The following is a 17,619-nucleotide window of genomic DNA, read 5'->3' as shown; positions in this document are numbered from 1 at the left end:
AAATCTTTGGTCCAGCTTGTACCACAAAAATCCGTCACAACTTAGTATCTACAGTGAGATTTACTGAAAACTGTCATCAATAATTGGATATGGGGCATTTATTAATTTATTTATTCATGGAGACAACAGGTAAAAGCCCATTTTGCCTTCTTCACATAATAATACAATTATTTTCAACATAATACAATTAATTTCGATATCTGTTGGTTACATGAATATTACTATAATCAATTATTTATGTTGGTTACAGGAAACACTGACTGATTGTTTTGAGCTCCACTAACTTACAGCCGTTTGCAAAGTCAAAGCTTGAACAGAATTCAATCAGCTGGTGGCTTTAAGTCAAAATATAACACATTATAACAAACGCGACTTGATAAGAATTTAATCCAGTTTAAAATGAGATTTAGTTTAAACTTTAATGTGCAAACGGGCCTCAGTGTCTATAGCTATAGTGTGTTTCACGTTATTATGACAGTGTTTGATTAGCAATTGTATTGCCATCCTTGTCTATCATTCAACAAAACGGATAGCCTGCTCGCTTTGCTCTGTTGCCAGATCGTCTTTTAGCAATGTGGAATTGATAATTAATTAACAAAATATTTCATCTCAATTATGGGAATTCATTATATAATTATTGAGAAAAAATTCTTGCTTAAAAAGGATAATTGATAATTTTTAACGAGAATGAACAAGTAATATTACATCAATAAACCTGTTATCAGCTACCGTCTATGAAAGGCATTGATAAGACAGAGGATCGGCAACGTTGATCTCATATCTTCCTCTACTGCCATTATAACGCGCGACTCACTATTAAAAACACGCGCCGTCCTGGTGACTTCCTCAAGTCATTAATCTGGGCTGACCTCTCTTTTGGGGGTCCAGAGCAGTTTCCAGAGCAAGATGACCTTTTTGAGGTCCTCCAGGACTCCAGAAGGGTCCTTCCTTGACGAGGGTCATACCAGGGGTCACTGCTGTGGTGGTCATTCCTTTCTCTTCTTCTTCTTCTTCTTCTCCTTCTAGTTCTTCATCTTCTTCTTCTTCTTCTTCTTCTTCTTCTCTTCTTCTTCTTCTTCTTCTTCTTCTTCTTCTTCTTCTTCTCTTCTTCTCTTCTTCTTCTTCTTCTTCTTCTTCTTCTTCTTCTTCTTCTTCTTCTTCTTCTTCTTCTTCTTCTTCTTCTTCTTCTTCTTCTTCTTCTTCTTCTTCTTCTTCTTCTTCTTCTTTTCTATTTCTTTTTATTCTCTGCTCCTCTCAATCATCTTCGTCTACTTGAACATCCTCATCTTCTCCTCCTTTTCTCTTCCAGTATCTCTTTTTTTGTGTCCACATTCAGATTTGTCCCTCTCTTTTTCTTTATTCTTCGTTGTTCTTGTTGTTGTTGCTCTTTCTCCTTCTTCTTCTTCTCCTTCTCCTTCTCTTTCTTGCTCAATTCTTCCTCCTCATCTATTTGTTATTATTCTATAAAATGCTCTTCTCCTCCTTCTCATTCTCCCTCTTCTTTGTTTTTCTTCTTCTCCTCCCTCTTCCTTCTTCTCATCCGTCTAATCTTTTTCTTCTTTTTCTTTTGCTTCTTCTCGTCTCCTTCTTCACCGCCACCTCTTCCTTCTTCTTCTTCTTCTTCTTCTTCCCCTTCTTCTTCTTCTTCTTCTTCTTCTTCTTCTTCTTCTTCTTCGTCTCTTCCATCTCTTCCTCCTTCTCCTTCGTCTAATCATTCTCTCCTTCTTCTTTTGCTTCTTCTTCGTCTCCTTCTTCACCACCACCTCTTCCTTCTTCTTCTTCACCTTCCTCTTGTTTTTCTTCTTCTTCTTTCTCTCTGTCCTGAAGAGAGTGGTCACCTGCTCCTCGTCCTCATCCACTTCCTCCTTCTCATCCTCGTCCTCCTCCTTCCCCTCTTCCTTCTTCCCATCATCCTACACTTCCTCCTAATCATCCTTCTCCTTTTCCACCTCTTTCTTTTTCACTTTTGATTGCCTTCACCAAAAAAGTCACTTTTGGTTTCCGTTGGCCAGAATGACAATTCACCATTAGGGCGAGTGTTTAAGGACTTTTTTGTGTGACTCTTCTTAGAGAATCCATTTGACGGTACACCTGCTATTCCAGTGTCTTCGAAATCGGAGTTGGTCCTCTGGAAGAGGGAGGTTGATCGTAGGACATACATTATAGATCATGATGTTAACCAGCTTAAACTAGTAGTTCTGCGAACAGTAGACCTCGCTCATGAATACAACTTCCAATCTAATGAGAAGGGCCAGTACAGTAAGTACAGTATATTGTGAAGATTTTGCTATGCCATCTATTATTTTCTTCATTAAAAGTGCTAGAGACACTGTTTGTTTGATTGATTGATTGAGTACTTTATTTATGTAGATTACAATATATACTGGCTTATACACTTATATACAGTAGCTTACAATACAGCAAAATTATAGATGAATTTACATAATATAGACTAAGAAAATAATTATTGAACTGTATATGATATGAAAAAGCAATTTGTAACATAATAACTCTAGATAATAATTATATTGTTATGAATCTACATAAATTGACGGAGCTTTAGACATATCAATGTCCATTCTTCGGAGAGAATATTAAAAATATCCTCCCCACTAACTCTCTACCAAAAGTTTGCAGGGACACCGGACTTATCAAGGAGGTATCTTTATATCGTCGTCTCCATATTTACAATATAAACATATATTACAACTTTTCTAATAATTAAATAATTAATTATAAGACATCGGTCAACTGACGAAAAAATGGAATAATAATTATGCAGTAGGCAATTAAGATGATGAATCGTCTTACAGACGATGGTGAGATGGAAAATGATTCTATATAAGATGAGTTTGTTAGTGACAATGACATCAGGTTGCTAATGATGTTTTTCATGAAAAGTGGATTCAATGTTATGGCTTGTTATGCCTATGCAGAATGTTAATGCTCATAAATCGGTTTCCGATCTCATACCTAAAGGAAAACAAAAGACTTGACACTGTAGAGCGACACAAGAATGCACACAATACAATAATTATTGTACCTGATAAACTGAAAATTCAGTTAAAAAATAACTAAAATAATAACTGATAGTTATGAATAAAAGAAGTTGTAGATTAAAGAAATGTTTATGATGTTAAATATTGTCTACAACTGGAATAGTTGTTGATTTTTTAGTTGATCAATTTTATGATTATAAAAATTGTCCACAACTAAAATAGTTGAGTTATCTGTAACATAGATAATAATAGTTATTTATGTATTGATATTGAAGATTTTTTAAAAATAATTTATCCAATCAATTTGATGAATCAATTTGTTTATTCTATATAGTAACAATAATAATTTTATAATGAAATATTATTGGAATAAGATAAAACAATCAGTATCGTCTGCAAAAAAAAATCTGATTGGAACGAGATTTGAACCTGGGACCCAAAGTGTATAAATCTACGCTCTAAGCATCTTGGACACCATGCTCTGGTAACAGTAAATGCGAAAAAGTAGGAGCATGAATTGCTGTATCTTCAAAGTAACTTTTGAGGTTAGTTTATGTTTTTTTAAATATCACAAAAAAACCGGAGGTCTTACCAAAAATCGTTACACATAAGTTTCTGCGCCTTGTTTCAAAGAACTTGCATACCAAATTTCATCCAAATCGGACTATAACTGCGACTGTAACTGCGGTACAAACAAACAAACAGACGGAAGCCGATCGGGTTGAAACTAAGACCTCAGCTTCGCTTCGGTCAATAAGGAATCATCTCTCCACTCATTTTGAAATACACCTGATTAGTCCTGTCAAACATGAAATTATCCATAGCTTTTCTTGAATCTATTTTCAATATTATTTTGAGACTTGTAGGTGTCAAAATTATTTTAAGACTATTATAATCGTGAAATTCCTTTTCGACGTAGTTGGTGAAGGGATTCAATTCCATCGTGTGAGATATCAACGTGTGTTTCAACTCCATGCGTCATCCGACTTGTTCCAGTAGCTGGCAACGTGTAAACAGGGTATGTTTAAAGCTGGCATGCCAGTTGCCGCTTGCCACTGACCTTCCAGTCAATATTCAAACTGGCATGCCAGTCACTGGCCCCGTGTATATCAGCCTTTACATCATGCCTCTTGTTTCTCAATAACGAAGATTGAAAACGAGTTTTGTTTGCGTGCTTCCTCTATAAATGATGTAGTTGAAATGAAGACAAAAATGACTTAGAGTGGGTACTGATTATATGGACTTTGACTCATGTTGCTAAAGTATAACGTGAATTATTGAATGATTCAATTCTCTGATAAACTAAAACTAAATACAAGAGCAGCAGAATTTATACTAGTAGGCGAGTACTGCTATTGGTCGAGGGCATGAACGCCTGCCATTGGCCTAGCTAGACAGTCTCCTCCCCCTCAACGGTGTGACAAAATGGCGGCTTAAGCAACAGAGTCGCCATGATAATAAAATTTACTTTTAGTACAAAATAAGAACCAAGAAAACAAGTGTGAAAGATAATAAAACAAATATGTAAATGAAAAAACTATTGACTAATGTATGCTTACAATTTTATGATAAAACTAAATTCGTAGTGTTGTACTGGTTGAAATGAATCTGGTCATTTAAACTATACTGGGAATTTTCCTTAATTACTCTTGTTATTTCTAAAGCCTCTAGAATATTCAAAGATCTGCCTTTGTTATTAACATGCAGAAACTCAACATTCTCCTTAACTGTGAACTTGTGATTATTGTTATCAAATGTTCTGCAAAGTTAGATTCCCCATTTTGTTTATTCCAATCTCTGATGTGTTCTTCAATTCTACTTTTGAAACTTCTACCAGTCTGACCCACATAACAAGCATTACAATCATCACATTTAAGTTTGTACACCCCGCTTTTCATGATAATAATAATAATAATAATAATAATAATCTTTATTGCCAAAAACAATGCATACAAAATAATTACTCAATCATCTGGAGCATAAACTAATCATAATAATGATAATAAATAATACAAACAACATTCCATTCACATGGGCTACATTTTAAATTAATAAAACAATATAAAAATCTTAAAGCACCCTTTATTCTTTAAAAAATTTAAAATAGTCATCAGGTGGTGACGATGGTGTGATCAACGAAACTAGTTGTTGAACTATCTCAAAGTTTTTGAAAAAATAGAGGGTGCTTTAAGATTTTTATATTATTTCATTGGATAATACAATTATGAATATTATATACGTTCAATTCTCTTGACAATAAATACTCTCATGCAAAGGAAGCTTCCCTGTACGCATGGAGGAGTTGCTGCAAACCCTAGAAACTCTCTTATATTAAAAAAATAAATTTGTTTATCGAATTCCTTACAACATAATGTATCCACTATTCGGAACAAGTCTTTGATCTATTAATTACAAGGCTTTGAGAAACAAAAAAATCCGGTGTGGCGCACTCACACAACTTTCCTTGCCGTTATGAAAATTTATCACCTGATGCTAGTGTTCCCGCGCATCTCAAGTCTACTATTCAAAGATCCAAGCCAGCTGGTGACAGGACAATAACGCTGGAGACACACGAAGTTTGCTATCTCTTCATAGTGAATGATTATAATAGAATCAACAGTTGCCAACAGTTTGTAATATTGAAATAAAAACATTTTCTCAAATTTCGAGCTTATTTTCAATTTTAGGTGAAATAATTATGTTACTGAACATTAATTAAAGAGATTTTCATGCACAATCTTTTCCACTTGGAATTTTTTGTTTAAATTGTATCTAAAGCCTGATAAATGGGAATCTAAAATCAATCCTTGCATAGATGGGGCGGAGCTCCTGAAATTTTTATAGATATGGGACTTGTGGCAAGTGCCACAAGTGATTGGAGCCAAAGGTTGGAAAGCGAGGTCGGAAGATAGAGACGATTGGAGGCGAATACTGGAGGAGGCCAAGACCTGTAGCGGGTTGTAGCGCCACTGATGATGATGATGATGGGACTTGTGGCAGTTGATAGAGCTTATCAATGACTATTTTAGGTATGAATTTGATCAAAATCGTTGGAGCTGTTTTCGTGAAAATCGCGAAAAACCCTGTTTCTGACACCATTTTTACCATTTTATCCACCATCTTGAATTGCATCATATCGAAATTGTTCGTGTCAAATTCTTATATTGTAAGGACATTAAGTTTCAAATTTCAAGTCATTCCGTTAATTGAGAGATATCGTGTACACAGACGCACATACACTCATACACACACACACACACACACACATACAGAACAATACCCAAAAACCACTTTTTTGGACTCAGGGGACCTTGAAACTTATAGAAATTTGGAAATTGGGGCACCTTAATTTTTTTTCGGAAAGCAATACTTTCCTTACCTATGGTAATAGGGCAAGGAAAGTAAAATAGAAGTCACACAACAAATAAAGAATAATAATAATTTTATTTCTCAATAAGCATTCATTACAAACACAACATTACTACTAGAAATAATTATTCTATTGAGAAGACACTCCCGAGAAAAATTCTATTTTGGGAGTTGCCATCAAAGTTCATTTGAAAGCTATCAACACAATTTTCTACTCACATGTATCCTGGTCTGTCACCACACATAAGCCATTTCTCATTGATCTCATCTTAAAACTTGATTAACTTCAATTAAATTCATTCTTCAATTCTGCAACTTTTCAACTAATTTCGCATTTTTTCTTGTCTTCTGCCCCCAGACATGAGCCAGTTCTCGCTGAACCAGAGCGCGGCGCACTGGGGCTACGCCGCGGGGGCGGCAGGGCCTCCCTACTCGTCCTACCTGGGGGCGGCAGGTTCACTCACCAGCTGTGCCGCCGCCTCCTTCAACCACCACTCCACCGCCTCCACGGCCCCCGGTGCCGCCTTCGGGGCCACTGCCGCCTCCGCTGTGGCTGAGCATCATCATAGTCACGACACCTTCAACTCCAATAGCACCGCCTCCTCGTGTAAGTTTTGCAAGTAATTGAACGAAATGTTCATTTGAATTGTTCATTCACATTTTAAGTTGAATGATCCATATTGAATCTATTGAAAATATCGAATGTTCAAGGAAACAGTTGATCTATATAAGTTTTAGGGCCGTTTGCACAGTATAGATTGCTAAACTCGATTGAGTTAATCGAGTTTAAGTTAATCTGAAAGTTTAAACTTGAATCGGTTTTCTCAGTGCATTTACTATTCCAGTTTAAGTTAAACTAGTTTGACGTTAAGTTGGTAATAGAATGTTATCGTTAATGATATCAGGAAAGCTTATTTTTACAGGAAATTCGTTATTTGTTTACAAACCATCAGTAAATTGAGGTTATGTAGCCACTATCAATTTCCTTGTTCAAAATCCACAGAGCTGTAAGCTGTACGGTAATAAAAGTGAAAAGCGATCAAGAAATTTTTCAAAAAAAAAAAAAGAAATGCCATATCACTATTAGAAACAAACTTATTTTTAGTTGGCACCAGAAAATATAATCTAAAATATAAGATAAAAACCTTATTTTGTCATGAAAATCTACTTAAATCTTCTACGGTCTTCCTCGTTTATTAGAAATCTCTCGAAAGACAAAATATCTGGGTTATGTGTTATTAAAAACATGTTTTCTAATCGAAGACCACTGATAAAAATTGTCACATTTTCTATCAAGTGGTTTATTCAATCAAATACTAAATTGGCACTTGCTTTACTCAAGGAGAACCGTTAAAAAAATTCTCTATCATCCCAGAAATTTATATGATTCGTTTTTTGCCCAATTTTTCTCAGTTCCAGAATTTCTTCGCAGTCATCAATATCAATCGCATTAAAAATTTCTATCAATTCCTGTTAATTCTATTAATAATGATTCATCATAACCTCAATAATTATTATTTTCGTCTACAGAAGCATTAAAAGCAACCGTCGAAAAATAATTTACTATTAGCTGTTTCCCCATCAAATCTTACAGATGTCTAGTTAATCCAAATTATTTGGTTTAAACCTCCTGTTTTAGAGGTTTGAACTTTCTCAGGGTTTAAACTCAATACAGAGTTTAAACTGATACTGCGCAAACGGAATTTCAGTTTAAACTAAAAAAAATCCAGATTTGGTTTAAGCTTTAGCTTAAACTTACACTGTGCAAACGGCCCTTAAAGTGATAAACTTTATTTTTCCCGGAGCACTTCCTCACTGACTGTTAAGCCAGTTACACACACATCGATTTTTGTACATACGATTTTTGCCGTCCTTATAAATTCCATTGGATTGAATGAAAGTAGACAGACACTATTTGTTCAATGTAAAAGAATTCATTATGACGGCAAAATAACGTACGAAGAAAAATCTGTGTGTGTAACTGGACTTAGATTAATAGAGAAACTGAACTACATATGATTAACTTTTTCTTCCATATCGACGTATGAGGCTGAGGATTTCTGCTCAAACTATTGAATCCACTTCTCTGAATGTGATTCATGAGTTAAAAAATCACTTCTCAGTGATTCGGAGCTCGCCTTAATCTGTAGGTCAACTCATCTCTCATTATAATCCACCTCATTGCCCATGCACAAGCCTAGAGCTCACAAGAAGTCTGTAAACATCTACATGTAATCCACCTTCAGCAAAACAATCTCGGAATTATCATAGACATAGAAATCCAGTTTTAATTTATTTGTTCAATATGAGATTGGTAAATCAATGCTGATGTTTGTAAATTGATAAAGTTCGTTGAGTGAATACTGATGTTGTGGAACTCATCCATATTTATTGACCGAGCGAAGTGAGGTCTAAGATTCAAGTCGACGGTTTGGCATTTCTCTTAATGTTTTAAATGTTTTTATGTTTAAATGTTTATATGTTTATATGTTTATATGTTTACATGTTGCGCATTTACGGTGAAACGTGGTAATAGATTTTCATGAAATTTGACAGGTATGTTCCATTTTTAATTGAGCGTCGACGTATATACAAGGTTTTTGGAAATGTTGCATTCCAAGGATAATATAAAAGGAAAAAGGAGCCTCCTTCATACGTCAATATTAGAGTAAAAATCAGACTATAGAATTATTCATCATAAATCAGCTGACAAGTGATTACACAGATGTGTGGAGAAGCCAGTCTATTGCTGTATTTCCATAAGGTCTATAGTTTCAATCAGGTACTTGTGGATGAGAATACTGCGTGAGGTCTACTGTTCACAGAACTACTAGTTATTAGTAGTTATTAGTAGTTCTGTGCACAGTAGACCCCACGCAGTATTCTCATCCACAAGTACCTGATTGAAACTATAGACCTTATGGAAATACAGCAATAGACTGACTCCTCCACACATCTGTGTAATCACTTGTCAGCTGATTGATGATGAATAATTCTATAGTATGATTTTTACTCTAATATTGGCGTATGGAGGAGACTCCTTTTTCCTCTTATATTATCCTTGAAATGCAAAATTTCAAAAAACCTTGTATATACGTCGACGCGCAATTAAAAAAGGAACATACCTGTCAAATTTCATGAAAATCTATTACCGCGTTTCGCCGTAAATGCGCAACATAATATAAACATTTAAACATTCAACCATTCAAACATTTAAACATTAAGAGAAATGACAAACCGTCGACTTGAACCTTAGACCTCACTTCGCTCGGTCAATTGAAGAGACTTGAGATTTTGTCTATTTCTATCCAAATTTTGGAAATAAAAAGTTTTGGTCTTTAAGCTCTTTGTTCCTTTCCCAATCATTCATAGTTGAGAATTATATCGCATGCATCAATGTATAAATGAAATATTCTGCTCCACTTTGATGGAAATTATTATTCTACAAGAGCATGCTCTTGTGTGTGCAAGTGGAATATTGACAAAATCCTAAGTCTTTCTAATTATGAATAGAAATAATTTATGGAAAGAAGTGATGAGATAAACTCACGAATGATAGTGGTCATAGTCAATGGATATAATCAATTTTGAATTATTGAAAGTGGCAGTTGGAAGATACACTGATCTGGCATATTCCGTTCAATAATTCAGTCACTATGATTCAATAAATAATTCAGCTGGATTCTCATCCATTATAAATATAATGAAATTCAATTCCATTTCCCTTTAATGAATAATATTTCAGGCTAAATGGTGATAGCTTGATCATAGAATTATCAATAATTCAAATTGTTGAACAAGTTTGTCAAACTTTGAAGAAATGTGAAAATTATACATCGATATAAATTTATAGGGAATACATTGAATTACTTATTCATAAATTTGAAAAGCTAACATGTATATTCATTACAATCACGAACTTTCCATCCTCTCTCTAATTACAATATAGAAACTGAACATATTGTCCATATGTTCAACAGATAAGTTCCCCAAGCTCGAGCTTGCTCTTTTGGGGAAGTAGGTCCTTATGTTTATTTGTATTTCCTATTGATTCATTTTGTTGTTATATTTCTAAATTGTGAATTATTGTAATGCTTTTTCAAGGAATAAATAAATAAATAAATAAATATTGATTCACACAATAAGTAGGTACATCATCAAAATGATAGAGAGAGAACAAATAAGGTAGGCTTGTGCTATTCCTCTCCCAAATTCAGATAAGGTTACACATAGATAGGTTAGGTCTTGTAGTTGTTCACTTCACTAAATTTTAGTTCTCAACTATCTCCACAAAAATGAAAAAGTTATGATATAACCTCAAAATTCAGCAATGTGAGGAATTTCTTGAATGGTCGTGGATAAAATAGTGTATACAACAATTTTATAATGTCTTTGAAGCACTCGTGAAATGTTGACACGCGTTCGCTCGCTACCCTCGCTCACTCGTGCCTCAACTCCACATCCAACTCGTGCTTGAAAGTCCCTTATTAAAAAATCTGGTGTAGCGCACTCAAACAACTTCCCTTGCCGTTATGAAAATTGATCACCTGACGCTAGTGTTGCCGCGCATCTCAAGTCTACTATTCAAAGATATTATGAGCTAGCTGGTGACAGGACAAAAACGCTGGATACACACAAGATCTGCTATCTCTTCATAGTGAATGATTTAATAGAATCAAAAGTTGCCAACAGTTTGCAATTGAATAATCACATTTTCTCTAAATTCAAGCTTATTTTCAATTTTAGGTGAAAATGTTACTGGACATTAATTGAAGAGATTTTCATGCTCAATCTTTTCCACTCAAATTTTTTTGTTCAAATAATATCTGAAACCTGATAATTGGAAATCTAAAATCGAATTTTGCATAGATGGGGTGGAGCTCCTGAGATTTTTACAGATATGGGACTTGTGGCAGTTTATATAGCTTATCAATGACTCATTGATTCAGGACCTCAAGTTCCAAATTTCAAGTCATTCCGTTAATTGGGAGATGAGATATCGTGTATACACAGACGCACATACACTCATACACACACACACACTTACACACACACACACACACACCACACCACACACACACACACACGAACATTAATTAAAGAGATTTTCGTGCACATTCTTTTCCACTTGGAATTTTTTGTTTAAATTGTATCTAAAGCCTGATAAATGGGAATCTAAAATCAAACTTTGCATAGATGGGGCGGAGCTCCTGAAATTTTCACAGATACGGGACTTGTGGCAGTTGATAGAGCAATGACTATTTTAGGTATAAATTTGATCAAAATCGTTGGAGCCGTTTTCGAGAAAATCGCGAAAAACCCTGTTTTTGACAACATTTTCACCATTTTATCCAACCATCTTGAATTGCATCAGATCGAAATTGTTCGTGTCGGATTCTTATATTGTAAGGACATTAAGTTCAAAATTTCAAGTCATTCCGTTAATTGGGAGATGAGATATCGTGTACACAGACGCACATACACACACACACACACACACACACACACACACACACACATACAGACCAATACCCAAAAACCACTTTTTTGGACTCAGGGGTCCTTGAAACGTATAGAAATTTAGAAATTGGGGTAACTTTATTTTTTCGGAAAACAATACTTTCCTTACCTATGGTAATAGGGCAAGGAAAGTAAAAAAACTTTTGCATGAACTACATACTATTCATTAATTATTGCCAAATTTATGATGGAAGAAAAATTTTTTTTCTGTTCACAGTAATCCTGCCAGACACCACCGCGACAGGAACAGGTGGCCAGGGTGGAGGGGGAACAGGGGTTGACCTTGACCAACAGCTGATGTCCCAACACACAGGTGCCACAAATCAGCTGACATCCACCAACCCCCTCTCTCTCCCTCGCTACAGCAGCACCACCTCCGACTTCCTCAGCGGTCCGCGCTCTCTCTCCGACTCATCCGCTGCGGAGTCACCAGTAGGCAGCGAAGAGGTCCTGCAGACCACCAACGGTGTCCTACAAGCCTCCAACGGTGTCCTCCAGACCACCAACGGTGGTTTCCACCATCACCACGTACACCACCATCATAACTCCACGGCGGGCTATCATAGTTCACCTCACTACCCTGTGTTACCAGCTTCCTTGCTGTATTCACAACTCTACCACACGGGGAGTTCGGATCTGTTGGGCACAACGGCGAATTCACGGCAGGATGACGTCACAAGTGTGACGTCACAGCAGAGGACGCAGGACCATTCAGCTGTTTGGAGGCCCTATTGACCTTACATGACGTCAGGCTCTGGCAGTGTTGCGTCAGCCTATCTCTTTCCAGAAACTTCTTGAGTGGTTTAGGGTGTGTCAGAACTGGAGTGATATCAGATAAACTCTTGTTAAACTGAAGTGATATCAGATAGACTTGTTACTGATTTTAATAAATCAATGGTTCAGGAACTTCGTCAACTTCTCTGAACTGAAGTGATGTCAAATAAACTGTGTTGAACTTAAGTTTCTTCGGTTGAACTGGAGAGTTGTTAAATGAACAACAAACTTTGAACTGAAGTGGTATCATATAAACTACTTTTGATCTGAATCAATATCAATTAAACTGGAGAAATTCCCGATAAACTGGAGTTTTTGTGTTAGAAAACTTCATGTTTTAAATAGGAAGGTGTGTTGAATTCAAGTGGTATCATACTTATAAACTAATTTCGAATCGAAGTGATATCAGATGAACTGCTCTTAAACTGGAGTAATATAAGATAAACTTAATTTCCAGTGTTGAGAGGTTAGTGAACTGGTTCAAACTGGTCACTGTTATCAGTAAATCAATTAACATTTACTTGATCAATGAACTTAAGTGAGTTATTGTGTTAGGGAGTATGTTAATTGATGATAAACAGGTCTAAGATAATCAATGAACTCTTGCTTTGACTAAACTCGAGTTTGTGATTTAGGAACAGATGTTTAACTGGTCATTGTTATCAGTTAATTGGAGAAAAATTATCGATCAATGAACCCTGAATAGAGAATTGATGAAATGACATCACCTCATGTTTACCAATCTCAGATGAACTGCAGTTTAAAACTTGGTATTATATAAACATGAGTTATAGATTTGGGAATAAGAGAAGAATTTGAGATTAAACTGCGTTTATTATTTGAACGTTGAATCAGAACTAAACTGTCGTTACTCTTCAAGTAAACTCCAGTTTGTGGTTTGGAGTGTTGATCAACTGATAATATTATTACTTAATAACCAACCTCGAATAAGCTAGAGTTTGTTTGAATCAAGGTTTATGAAGTTGGTTAACCGTTGTTGAGCTGACCTTTTCTGAAATGAACTCAAATTTGTGGTTAATGATGTTGATTAATCAATGGACATAAGTGTTCTGCCCTTATGTAGCGATGTTTCATTCTATCAATATTGATAGAATGTTGCTGCATTCTTATAGCGAGACAAATTTTCATTAATAAATTCCTTTAGCCGTGAAATTTCTCATCCATTAATATCTTATTGTGAATGGAGAGTTTGAAGGTATGAATAGGAATCATCCACATTAAAGTGAGGTCCACGTTATAATGGTAGTATTTAATTAACATTGGTGTTGGTATCCTTGTCTATCATCCAACAAAGCAGATAACGCTATCTTTTTCTAGCTCTGCAACTTTCTTTTTACCGATGTAGGAATATGATCAATGATCAAAATACTCAATCTGAACTATGAAAATTCATCACTTAATCACTGAAAAATATTTTCTCTTAAAAAAAAAATATTTTTGATCATTTCAAACAAGAACGAACAGTCTACATATATATCTGCTATCACCAAAGAAGGCAGTGACAAGGCAAAGAATCGGCAACGTTGTCCTCCTATCTTTCTCCGCTGCCATTATAACGTGGACCCCACAATTGACCAAAAGCTGTCTTGTTTGTCAAATTTGAGCTTGATTGATACGATGACATTTGTTCAAATTGATAAATAAAATTTGGAATTTGTATTCACATGATAATCGAGTAACCACGCAGAGACTATGATAGTTTTCACATATTTTTCATAGTCATGAAGGCTATGATGTTTGCTAATACAAATATAAAGTAATAAAGCAATCCAGTAAGGCAATACTGGAAAATTCATAAAATATTGACATCAAAAATTCATTGACATCAACAAATAAAGAAGAAAATCGTCAATCTTGATAAATTTTCTACAGCAATGGCCTAAAAGCCATGATGCCTATTTCACTAAGGCACTCCTCATTCAATTCTTCTACAGAAGGTATCTGTGAAACTACCTGACAAAAAAGGTAATTATATTCAATATAATATGAGGTGATCCAGTTTGAATAATAATAATAATATCGAGTGACCTGGCTGGCTCATGTCTGGTGTCAGAGATTTCAGGTCGCAACTGATCTATTTCAGGGCCTCTCACATGACCTAACGACTGCTTTTCATGCAGCCGGGATCGACGGCTTAACAATTTGAATGAACAGTAATCGATAATACGTTGAGTAAGGAAAGAAGAGGTTGTTAATTCTTCCACGGATGGTATCTCTGAAACTACTTTGAAAAAACGTAATTATATTCAATGTAATAAGGTTATTTATTTAATCTGAATGAACAAAAATTATAAATACGTTAAGTAATGAGGGAAGAGGTTGTGAATGAATTATCGACGATACAATGTATTTGATACTTCTTGATGTAAATAAATGACTCTTGACACATGTTTAGATACTGTACAATTCTAGGATGAGAGTCTAGTCAACCATATTTCTTTAAATATTTATCTTGTATATCAAAAAATACAGAATGAGCAGAAAATTCATGTTTGTATTAATCACAAATTTCAGGCCCAGTTGCACAAAAACCTATTAAATTTCAATGGAGATTAATTGACACGAAAACCAATCGGAGAAGCCTTTTTTCAAAATACCTTTTCTCATTGGTTATCATGGCATTTAATGATTCATACAAGAACTTCAATGATTCATACAATAATTACATCATTAAAATGATAGAGAGGGGAGAAAAGGTAACCTTAAAGATGAGATATTTATTGACAATTATTGTTACTAGGCTCTTGCCTATGGTAACATTTACAAAAATTGACATTATAAAATTGAATTAAACTCAAGAAATAAATAATTATTTTCAGTTCCGCATCAGTATCACCTTGTGCTACTACTCTACCAAATTAAGATAAGGTTACACATAGTTCGAAATAGTCAAGTCGTTCATCATCAAAATGATAGGGAGAGAAAAAATAAGGCAACCTTGTGCTATTCGTCTCCCAAATTTAGATAAGTTTACACATAGTCCGAAATAGGTAAAGCCGCCTTGTAGTTGTTCACTTCACAAAATTTTCAGAATACTTTTCAAAATTTAATAATGATAGAAAGTTATCCGGCTTTTGTGCAACCGAGCCCTGGAGTTTTCTTTCAATTCAAGTGACAATTGATTTATACAAATTCTCGTAATAGTTTTCTTCCCTAAATAGTGCATTCATGCAACTTGATTCATGATGGTATTACAGTTACTACTGCCAATATGTATTTTAGCGTATGTGGAAAATTAATTTCAGAATTATTGTATTATCTTGTAGAATTCTTGCATGAAATCTAGGATCGATTCATCCGAAATCATGAAATACTGTGTGCATAGTTTGTGACTATTGGAAAAAATATCAAAAATATGAAATTTGAAAGTTTGTTATTGAATTGATAATGTGAGGTCCACATTATAATGGCAGTGTTTGATTATCAATGATATTGCTATCTTTTTCTATCATTCAACCAAGCATATAGCGATATCTCTTTCTCGATCTGTTCTGTGGCCAGAACGTCTTTCAACAATGTAGAATTAATAATCAATTAACAAAATATTCCATCTTGATTATGAAATTGTTGAATAATGATATGATTGCCTGCTTGTTGAAATACAATTGATTATTTCAAACAAGAATGAACAGTTAATATTACATCAATAAACCTGCTTCAGCTACCGTCTATAGGAGGCATTAACAAGACAGAAGATCGGCAACGTTGTTCTGCTAACCTTGCCCACTGCCATTATAACGTGGACCTCATTATAGGGTATCAGAGTAGATCGATTTTTAAATCAAACTATAGGTCTGAATTTCATACAGTATTTGGTGTGGTGCACAAATTTGGATTAGTAAATTGCGTTCAGTCCATTATTAAATTCAACTGTTTATACTCAATAGCATCAACTTTATACTTTATAGCAACTGAATCTTGATTTTTGATTACAACATGAAAACATTTCGAGTATTCTTCTACTTTAGGTTGGATTAACAATAACTTTAAAAGAAAGCATACCAATTTCTCAATATTGGATGAAAATGTTTCAATTTGAATCAATCTTGAACGAAACTGTTCTTCAAAACTTGCCTTGCTTTTGATGACAACATGAACACTTTTTGAGTATCCTTCTACTTCAGGTTAGATTTATAATAATTTTAAAAGGAAACATACCAATTTTCGAATATTGGATAAAATCGTTTCAATTTGAATCAATCTAAAACAAAACTGTCCTTCAAATTTTGATCTTGCTTCCGATGACAACATGTACACATTTTGAGTATCCTTCTACTTCAGGTTAGATTCATAATCATTTGAAAAGGAAGCATAAATATTGAATTAAACTGTTTCAATTTGAATCAATCTGAAACAAAACTGTCCTTCAAAACTTGATCTTGCTTCCGATGACAACATGACCACATTTTGAGTATCCTTCTACTTCAGGTTAGATTCATAATAATTTTAAAAGAAATCATACCAATTTTCCAATATTTGTTGAAACCGTTTCAATTTTATAGCAACCGTTTATACTTTATAGCAACTGAATCTTGTTTTTATGACAACATGAACACATTTTAGTAGCCTATCCTTCCACATTGGGCTAGATTCATAATAATTTTGAAAGGAATCATACCAATTCTCCAATGTTGGATGAAACCGTTTCAATTGGTATCAATCTTGAACAAAACTGTCCTTCTAAATTTGTAGTTATTTTAAAACCGAGTAGTAAACTTTCAAATGTAGTATGAAATGTATATTGTATAACGTATATCAACTCTATTTTCATGAACTTGTGCAATATGATCTTTTCAAAATGTACTATCTTTGTCCAGTGTATAATATTACAAATAACGAATAAAGTATATCTTTTAGAATAAGTTCTTCGTAAGTAGGATACTTTTAGATCGAAAGTACAGTGTTTATTATGAACGTTTTTGTTTGTTTATTATCT

At 34.5% G+C, this 17,619-nt stretch overlaps 1 protein-coding gene across 1 annotated transcript in view; it reads left to right on the top strand.

Moving 5' to 3' along the window:
* Positions 1 to 15,387, top strand: part of LOC111044970 (runt-related transcription factor 1-like) — a 106,967-nt gene extending 91,580 nt beyond the window's left edge. The window contains 2 exon segments of the mRNA XM_039426948.1: positions 6,727 to 6,975; positions 12,106 to 15,387. Of these exon segments, the coding sequence (XP_039282882.1) occupies positions 6,727 to 6,975; positions 12,106 to 12,623 (767 nt within the window). The 3' untranslated portion in view covers positions 12,624 to 15,387.
* The last annotated feature ends 2,232 nt before the right edge of the window (positions 15,388 to 17,619 follow it).

Source organism: Nilaparvata lugens, chromosome 1 (genome assembly GCF_014356525.2).
Source record: "Nilaparvata lugens isolate BPH chromosome 1, ASM1435652v1, whole genome shotgun sequence".
Classification (NCBI taxonomy): domain Eukaryota; kingdom Metazoa; phylum Arthropoda; class Insecta; order Hemiptera; family Delphacidae; genus Nilaparvata; species Nilaparvata lugens.
This window is presented reverse-complemented; position numbering and strand designations above follow the sequence as displayed.